The sequence below is a fragment of the Mus pahari genome, chromosome 10, assembly GCF_900095145.1.
Source record: "Mus pahari chromosome 10, PAHARI_EIJ_v1.1, whole genome shotgun sequence".
Lineage (NCBI taxonomy): Eukaryota > Metazoa > Chordata > Mammalia > Rodentia > Muridae > Mus > Mus pahari.
The window spans coordinates 112,374,558-112,384,205 of NC_034599.1; the positions used below are offsets into that span (position 1 = coordinate 112,374,558).

The following is a 9,648-nucleotide window of genomic DNA, read 5'->3' on the forward strand; positions in this document are numbered from 1 at the left end:
GTGGGTGAAGTCAAGGCAGAGGCGGTGGGAGGTGCGGGTCAGCCCTGCTCCTGGCTCTGGGCTCGGGATGTATCCTGGTGATTCCATTACACTTTTATTTATGGCCCCACTGCCTTTGTCATTTCCTCGCCTCCTGTCTGGAGTGAAGGCTGTAAAGGCGATGGATTGGTACAGGATGAGGGAGGCTCAGTTAGAGCTGCTGAACTGGCTTCTTCTCTTGGGCTAACCTTCCTCACTTACACTACCTTGGGATGTCTCCACAACCCTGCCCACAGAAGGGGACTGACCCTGTCTGTCCATGGGTCTCCCCCTGACAGGGTGAGCAGATAGACGGTTCCCACAGAGAAGCAGCCTTAAAGACAAACCCTGGCGGCAAGCCTAGCCCTGACCTGCCACGCCCACATCACAACTGTGCCCATCACACTGTGCCCCGCACACAGCCAGGCATAGGCTGGGACAGACAGGAGGACAGGACATACCACCGGCCAGTCAGCCCACATCCGGGCAAGGGCTTCTCCTGGGTCCTCACACGTTTCTCAGGAATCCGAGCCGGCCCGTCTCTCCACAAAGGCCGGGATGCTGGGTCTTTTCTTGTCAGCAGCAGCAGGTGCCTGGCAGCTGCCCAGCATGCCAGCCCCGTGAGCTGGCATAGGAGGAAGTGCTTGCCAGTGTGGTCATTACCCGTGCTGGGCTTAGGCTGCCGCAGGTCTCACTGCTGTTGCTCAAGGTGACAGGGATACCATGAAGAACAGTGCCAACTGTTCAGCCTTACGGTCTTTGAGACACCCTGCAACTCAGCGCGCTCGCTGGGCGAGTCCCTCAGTACCCGCTCTACTCGAAGTCTCCCTGTCCTCCCTGCCTACCTGTCCATGGGGATGAGGCTGTGGCCTGAGTCTGTTTGGGAGATTCACTCCTTGCATTTTGAATATAGGTAAATCCATCCAGGTGATGATCCCAAATGGGCCCGCATCTAACTTCTTCCAGAAAAACAGCAGAGGGAAGGAATGCTGGGAAGGGAAAGGGCTGGAGACCCCAGGGACAGGAAGGGCATAGATGGAGTGGCCCAGGACAGGAAGGGCATAGAAGGAGTGGCCCAGGATAGGAAGGGGTCAGATGGAGTGGTCCAGGTGAAGCCAGGGTGGATTGGCTCAAGTCTACAGATTCTACAAACGTCCTCATACATCATCCATGCTGGGCAGCTGGGCGCCAGGGCTAGGACTGGAGACTAAATTGCGAACAAACAGGCTGGCCTGGTTAGCCACAGCCTTTAGTGTGTTAAATGGGCAGGATATATGTGCTCAGAGCACTGGAGGCAGGGCAGAGAGGCACTGTGGCAGCACAAATCCTGAGAAGCTGCCAGGGTTGGGAGGCTCAGCGCGGGTAGGGGTGGGGGGAGGGGCATCCCCTGAGTCCAATACAGATCTGTCACACCCTTGGCTTGTCCTTGGTCACTTCCCTCACTGTGGCCTCTGCCTCCAGGAGGGCCCAGGCATCTTTCTCCCTGCCCCTCCCAACCTCCTGGACACTGAGTCTCGTGGCTGTCAGAGCTGCCAGTGGAGGGAGGGCTGCGGGCATGTGGCAGGGCCGCTGCCAACGCCATGGCCCTGGGGTGAGAGCTGACGTCTGTCCAGGAGCATCTCCCTGCCAAGGGCTGAGATTCCCGGCTGCATGCCTTCCCACTTGACACAGGAGCTGCTGGCATCTGCCCCTCACAGAGTCACCCGCCACCCAGACCCCAGGCTAACCCCCATTTGGCCTGGTGACAGCTGAGGCATTTTATTAGGTACAGGCCTTCTCTCACAGCCTAAGGGAACTGGGGAAGGCCCTACAGATAGGAGATCAAGAACCCCCACCCCCGACTTGAAGTGCTGGTGGCTTCAAGACCAATAGGAGATAGATGCTGATCCAGCCTGAGCGGGTAGTTAGTGTCCCTGGAGCATGGGAGAGAGAAGACCCGGCCATGTACAGTCCTGTGGAGGGGCTGCAGCCTCAGGCTCCTTGTGTTGTTATTTTATGTATGTGGATGCCTTGCATGACTGCATGCGTGCATGTAAGCCACATGGGTGCCTGGTGCCCACAGAGGTCAGATCCCCTGGAACCACACTATAGTTACAGGTGGCTGTGAATCTGGGGATCAAACCTGGGTCCCAGGGAAGAGCAGTCAGGCCTCCTAACCACAGAGCCCTGCTGGCGTTTCTTTTGAAACTCTCTCCTGTGGACGTTTTCATGAGACATCACTTGGCAGGGACCACACATGCTCTCCCGCAAGTTCCATACGTATGTAAGATGGCTCCACAAGGTTACACATCCCCACACACGTCATGAGGCTTTGGGTTTATTAAAAAGCTGGTTGTGGCCTACACCCTAGGATGTGGACTGCCCTTTGAAAGGCCCTGGCTGGTTAGAAGAAAGACAGTGAATGAAGGTGACCACAGGAGTGACCAATAGCGTCAGGCTGTTACCTTTTATACAGTGGTGATTTATAAGGGAATATTGCTCGGAGCTCTTGGTCTTGGTCTCAGCCAGGGTGTAAGTCTGAGAAGGGGAGCTGAGGGCTCCTTTGGAGTCTCATTGGTGTAATGTTTCCAGGACACTGGGCCTCCTCTTGAGGAAGGGCCTGGGAGACAGGTGTGTGCCATTCCTTAAACTTGGGATTTCTGAGGGCTGGGGCTTCAGGAGTCTTCTCGGGGAACGCTGACACGTCAGACATGGAGGGTGGGGCCTTGCTAGGCTTCAGCAAGCTCAAGTACATGGATGGTGACCATGTTGGCAGGAAGCTGGGTAGAATCACAAGTACCTGAGGACAAGGACAAAGATCAGCAGGGATCCTGGAAAAGGGACATCTCTTGGGAAACTGCAAGGAGAAGACACAGCAGAGGTCTCCTAACAACACACAAATTGTTCCTAACTCTACACCTGGCCTGGGTGGAGCCATCCCGACACTCTGCTCTTAGCGCTGGGCATGCTCATGCCAGGCTGAGACTGTACAAGAAAAGAGAAGGCAGGCTATTGCTGATTGCTGTGTTCCTCTAAGAGAAATGCCACAGGCTCTGCCCATTCTCACCCAGGCCCAGGGAGGGGTTCAGGAGACACAGGGAGGGGCAGGGAAACTAGTCCCTGTGACCTCACCTGCTTGCTCACCGCTTTATTGGCATTTCTTGAGAGGGGAGCTGTGACAGAAGGGTTAGAATGAGGGCCGGTGATGGGTAAGGCACTGGGCCATGTCAGGAAAGATTCCCAGAGGAGCAGGAGAGTCCTGACCCTGAGAAGAGCAAGGAGTGTGCTGGGGAGAGGGGGTAGCAGCTGGTGAGGCTGGAAGAGCCTGGAGCCTTGGGGGCTGGAGAGATGTGGTTACAGAGGGAGGTTGGCAGGGCTATGGGCCTGAGACAGTTTGCCTTGATCCTAAGGCAACAGGAAGCCACGGAGCAACTCTATCCAGGGTTAGTAACCTTGGATTGAAATATCACCCTGGCCACAGGGAGAAGAATTTGGAATGGATGAAGATAGCAAAAGCACTTGTTGGTTGTCTCCAAGGGGCAAGGCATAGGCCCCCTAAGTGGATGAGAATAAGTTAGAACCAAGCAGTGGGATTTCAGAGTCACTGAGGAGGTGGGGCCTCAGGGCTTCAGTGAGGCGTGTTGGTGCCGGGGTAGGCATTTATGGCATCAACGGGCCTTGGCAAGGCAAGGGAGTTGAGTTCAGCATTGGGTGGTCCAGCCGGAAGGTCTAGAAATACCCAGAGTACACTGCTGAACACTGGCCTGGGGCTCAGTGAAGAGGCCTCAGTCAAGGACAGGTTCTTCTTCAAAGCCTTGGTTGGGTCATGAAAGGCACAATCAAAAGCCAGCAGGAGGCAGGGCAGTAAAAGGGAAAATGAAACCAACCAACCAATCAACCAACTAACCAACCAACCAGCCAATTAACCAACCAGCCAACCAACTAACCAGCCAACCAATCAACCAACCAACCAACCAACCAACCAGCCAGCCAGCCAGCCAGCCAGCCAGCCAGCCAGCCAGCCAGCCAGCCAGCCAGCCAGCCAGTCAGTCAGCCAGCCAGCCAGCCACCCACCCACCCAATCAATCAATTAATCAACCAAACAACCAAACAACTAACCAATCAATCAACCACCAACCAACCACAAGGGTTGATTATAAAGACCTTAGATATGTCATGGCCACGAGAGAGAGCATAGAGAGGCTGTGGACAGAACTGAGGACAGCTTTGCTGGACATACATGCCCTGTTTTCCAAGATGAAGAGTGTCCTGGAAATGAACCGTGGGCCGTTAGCATGACGCTGATTTGTCCGTGAACCATGCATGCACTCTGCACAGTTATGGTGGCAAGTTCAGTGCCTTGTGTATCTTACCATGATTAAAACAGGAGAAAGAAGCAGGCAAGAGCCTGGAAAAAGTGGTTTCCAGGAAGGGGAGGGAAGTACTTCCTGGGGCGATGTGCTGCATTCTGAGGTGAGGGTTTGCAGGTGAGGCCAGAGGAGACGATACTAGGCATGGGATGACTATGACGATGATGGGGCTGGCAGCAAGGAATGAGGGGAAGAGAGGACCAGGAGGCCAGTGTCAAATGTGGCAGATCCAAAGCAGCCAGTGACCCTGCCCTGAGGCTGCCCCTGGTTTGACACTTTGGGGGTGCAGTTTCTCCTCTCTGAGGTTCCCTAGAACAGGAGGTCCTTGAGGAACAGCCGAGGCATATTTTCTACTGGGGCGTCTGCTGTCCCTCACCCCCGTCTGTATCCCACTTGTGCTGCCTGAGCCTCTGCTTCTGGCCATTCTCCAGCGTGGACAACCTGAAGTCATTCCCGAGCCCTGAGCACTCTGTCCTACCACTGCTCTCCAGCCCCGGCTCAGGCCCAGGCCCCCTCACAGCCTCTTCCAGCCTCCAACGTCCAGCCCCTTCCTCAGTACACATCACCCCTCACCCCTCAGCATAAGAACAGATCCCAGACCAGGTCATGTAAGCCGTTTATTCATTTGTTTGAAAAATAATGTATTCCATTTATACACGAAGCTTAGTGAGAAGTGCTCATTTACCTCAAACAACACCTGGCATGTACGCATGCCCCTCCCTCCTTCCTCTACTGGCTACTCCTCCCCTCTGCGCAGTTCTAGCAAAGGAGGCCATGCTAAGCCAAGGACCCGGGACTCGCTCGCCCCTCCCCTCAGCCACCCTGTCTGCAGCCTGCCGGCACCTGTCTTAAGGCTCCAAGGCCATCTGCATATTCGAGACCGCAGTCTCTTTCCGGCCAGCTGGGATGGCAGCCCTGCCAGCCCTGCCGGCCCCAGGCTGCATTCCTGCCCATGCGGCCTGAAGTGAGTGCCAGGGAGGGACACACATCTCTCCAAGCCTCGAGAGCAAAGTACAGAGCTACAAAAATAAGATTTCCACTCAGAGATGCATCACCAGTACAGTTAAAACCAAGCCCCCCACACCGGACTCCGTGGGGACACTGGGTAAGCCTCCAGGGGCAGGTGGGGCAGGAGCCAGCTGCCACCAAGGGAGCCGAGGTGACAAGAAGAAACATAATACTTGACTCGCCCGCAGTGCCCCTCCTTCAGCACTGCCAGGAGCGTCCAGCCCTCCGACAGCTCGGCGAGGTAGGTAGGAGCAGCCAGCCCGCAGTGGGCAGGCGCCACTGAGGTGGCCTGTGAGGTGGGTGTCCCCAGCCGAGGGTGGCTCTGCTGGAGAGCTAGACTTGGGCAGCCAAGCCCCTGTCTGCTCAGGCTCCACCAGCCTGTCACTTCAGCAGCGATGGTCATCTACAATAAAAGATTTGCATATGCTAAATAGGATTGTCAGCAGCTGAAGAGGTCATGGGGATGATTGGACTTATAAAATCGGGTTGTTTTTTCCCTGAAAAAGCCTTCTCAGAAGACGCCTAGGATAGTCAGACCCCCGGGCTGGGCCCAGATGCCACACTGTCTCCTCTCCCAGGGGGGATGGATGGCTTGTCACCTTCCAGGTCACAGAACCAGGCCTGACCATGCAGGGCCTTTCTCCTAGACAGGGCCAGGCTACCTTCCCACTTCTGCAGTGTCTGAAGAGGGTTGAAGCCCCAGTGGGAATCTCCTTGACACATGGCCAGAGGCAGAGACCCCAGGGGAGCCTGGGAAATGGAGACTGCTCCCTTTGATGCCACAGCTGGACATGGTTCAGCGGCCCACGTGGAACAGCCTTCTCTTCGCTTGGCCTTTAGACAGGGCTTGCCACATCTCAGAACAAGCTATGTGCCTGGCTGTGAGCGAGGCTGCCTCCCTCGTGCCCCTGGGCTCCAACATTAATACTCTTACAGGAGAGGAAGGAAGGGCAGAAGTCATCTCTGAGATCAGGGCAGCTCTCTGGAAGCTTTCAATTTTCATAGCACTGACCTCAAGTGAAGCCTGACTGAAAAAAAGGAGACTGGAATCCTGTGGACAACAGGAGCACAGAGTGAGTTCACTGGAAGAACCCCACACTCGGGGCCAGGAAGAAAAACCTCTCCTTAGGAGCCACTGACCAACCACATTTGCCTGAGGCGACCCTGGGCCCCTGCGGCCTATGTCCTGCCCCAGTGTGTGAAGTGTGTGCACGTACACACACACACACACACACACACACACACACACGTGTGTGTGTGTGTGTGTGTGTGTGTGTGAGTGAAGTGCTTAGGCCTTCCTAGCTCCTCAGTCCAGGTGACAGGAACCACGACCTCCCCTTGGGTGTGAAGGATCCCACATTAGCTCTGAGAGCCGAGTTTTCCATTGACGCTTGTTCAGGGTTAGGAAGAGGCAGTGTGAACTGCTGCAGATGTTCATGGAAAAAGATGTTCTTTGCTCGAGTAAAAAAATATCAAATATAATAAACTATGAAAGCTTGTTCACAACATGTACAGTGTGTTTCCTGTTCCACCTCAGAGGGGGACAGAGTTGCTGTTCAGAGCCATGCGGCGCTGCCTGGCCAGACCCGGCTACTAGGGTGTGCCAGGCCTCTACCAGCTGGGGTTGCTCCAGCCGCCCCTAGCTTCAACACAGACACACAGAACTCTGCCGTGTGGTTCCTCCACCTGGAGGCTCCCCTGTCACCTCCAGAGCTAGGAAGGCCTCAGCCGACACCGGTTTCAACTGCTTAAGGTTTGTCAGGATACAACAGGGTACGTCCTGGCCGGAGGGTGGCCAGGTTCACACTATAGACTCTCGGTCCCTATCTGGAGATGGAGGGAAGTCTGCAAGATCTTCGCTGCGGCTATAATCTGACGCACGCACTGGGAGGTTATCACTGGTGGCCCTCGTGACGCTGTCGTAGGACGGGGGGAAGGAGGTGGAGGAGATGGAGGAGCTGGAGAGGGGACCGCTGCGCCGGGAGAAGTTCTCATTCATCATGTAGGCAATGAGTCCCTCTCGCTCGGGGGCATCCTCATCAGAGAGGCCACTGCTGCCTGCTTGCTGGCGGAAGAGGAAGGAAGCGTGCTTCACGGAGCGCTGCAGCAGGTGCCTCCGGAAGGCCCGCTGGATGACCGTGGCCGACACCTCCTCGTGTTTTCGTCGCAGGGTGGTGGTGATGGGCTCATAGGAGATCTTGGAAGGATTGGCCGCCATGAACTTCTCCTCCATCTGGATCTTCAGGGCATCCATCTCCCCAGACTCTCCAAGCACCCTCTTGGTGAAGGCGAACAGGATGTCCATACAGTGGATACGGTCCCCGCTCACCATGGGCAGGTCCATATTGATGAGGCTTATCTGGTTGGGCTTGGCGATGCGGAGTGGCTCAGACAAGGCATCGGCAAAGTCGGACAGGGCCAAATACTCAATGAACTGGGTGGCCTCCGGGTCGAACTTCTCCCAGATCTCATAGAACATGTCGAAGTCGTCCTCGCTCAGGGGCTCCGTGCTCTCTTCTGTGGCCACACTGAAGTTCTCCAGGATGATGGCAATGTACATGTTGACCACGATGAGGAAGGAGATGATGATGTAGGTGGTAAAGAAGAGGATGCCCACCGCTGGGCTCCCGCAGTTCCCCCTGGAGCCATTGCTGTTGGGCAGGTTGGGGTCGCAGTAGGGGGGTCCTGTGTTGAGGATGGGGCTGAGGAGGCCGTCCCAGCCAGCCGACGTGGTGATCTGGAAAAGGCACAGCATGCTGTTGGCAAAGGTCTGGAAGTTGAACATGTCGTCGATGCCAGCCTCCCACTTGACATAGGCAAAGTTGGCCATGCCGAAGATGGAGTAGATGAACATGACGAGGAAGAGGAGGAGGCCGATGTTGAAGAGGGCGGGCAGGGACATCATGAGGGCGAAGAGCAGCGTGCGAATCCCCTTGGCTCCGCGGATCAGCCTGAGGATGCGGCCGATCCTGGCCAGACGGATGACGCGGAAGAGCGTCGGGGAGAAGAAGTACTTCTGGATGATGTCGGATAGGACAGTGCCTGTGGGAAACAAGCAAGACTGCAGCTACCACTCTCCTTCCAGGCCAGGTTCACTGAGGGCAAGTGTGTCTGTAAAGGACAAAGCCCTTCCAGGAAGACCAGGTCATTGGGACGTTCTAGGACTTGGCCTCCTCTTGCCTCTATGACCCAGGAGACGAAGACCCATATTTTGCTAAGTGTTTTCTCCATTAAGTGTTTGCTAAGTGTTTCAGCTCCGTTATTCTAATTGTAAGGGTGAACCTGTACAGTGGAGGTATACCAGGACATCGACCATACATGGGCTCCGAAGCCAGAGGGCCTTCAGCACTGCAGCAGCCTAGCAGGAACCAGAGCTCAAGGCTTCCAGCTCCTCACTATGCAAAGATGGCTCTGAAGATCAGCAACCCAGGGATCTCCTGGATGCTCGCTGGAAATGTCAAGCCCCACCCCCACCCCCAGCCCACCTCCTCCTATCAAATGCACTCACTGCGGGTGCATATGAAGAACCGACACCCCAGTACAGTGTCTCTGTAACAGTTCCCATCACTCTCTGGCTCTGGACTTTTCTGCTTTGGCGTGTCTACTTTAAGGGAACAGGTATATTACAGGAGAAAGGGCGAGGTAAACTTGGGGGTGCAGGGACCTCTCCTGGCTCTGTCAGGAGTGCTGAGGGGTGGCATGTGCCAGGAGCATTGGGCTATGCCCCTTTCAGCCTTCATTTCATCGGACATTCCAGAACCCTGGGACAGTCAGCCACAGGCTCCCTCCCAGATGGAGTCGAGAGAAGTTAACTGGCCCGAGTGACAAGCTGGGATGAGACCCAGATGCTCTGGCTCTGTGACAGCTCTTAGCCACACTCTGGGTTGGTCCAGCACCGGGACCAGCAGGTGATTCGGAAATACACGCTGTACCTCCCAAAGCCTCCGAGAGCCAGTGGTCCACTTGAGCTTTCATCCTGCACCCCCTACACTGCTTTTCAGCCCCAGGAGGCACACTGCCATCCTTTAACTCCACCCGGGGGGGGGGGCTTGGGACATTTCTGAGCCTACCTCATGTTCTAAATGCCTGCCCATCATTGCAGTGAAATGAGAGCCTGCCCTAACCCCTGACTGCATTTACCAGAGGTACATGACATTTATGGCAGAAAAGCAAAGTCAAAATGACCCCAAAGGCAGATGTGTGCTTATAGGTGTGTGTGTGTGTGTGTGTGTGTGTGTGTATGTGTGTGTGTGTGTGTGTGTGTGTGTGTGTG

At 55.6% G+C, this 9,648-nt stretch overlaps 1 protein-coding gene across 5 annotated transcripts in view; it reads right to left on the minus strand.

Moving 5' to 3' along the window:
- Positions 1-4,973: 4,973 nt before the first annotated feature.
- Scn5a (sodium voltage-gated channel alpha subunit 5) overlaps positions 4,974-9,648 on the minus strand; it is a 96,865-nt gene continuing 92,190 nt past the window's right edge. For all 5 annotated transcript variants that reach the window (XM_021205924.2, XM_029543844.1, XM_021205925.2 and 2 more), the window contains exon 28: positions 4,974-8,417. In XM_021205924.2, coding sequence (XP_021061583.1) covers positions 7,177-8,417 — 1,241 coding nt within the window. In that variant the 3' untranslated portion in view covers positions 4,974-7,176. The remainder of the gene's footprint in view (positions 8,418-9,648) is intronic.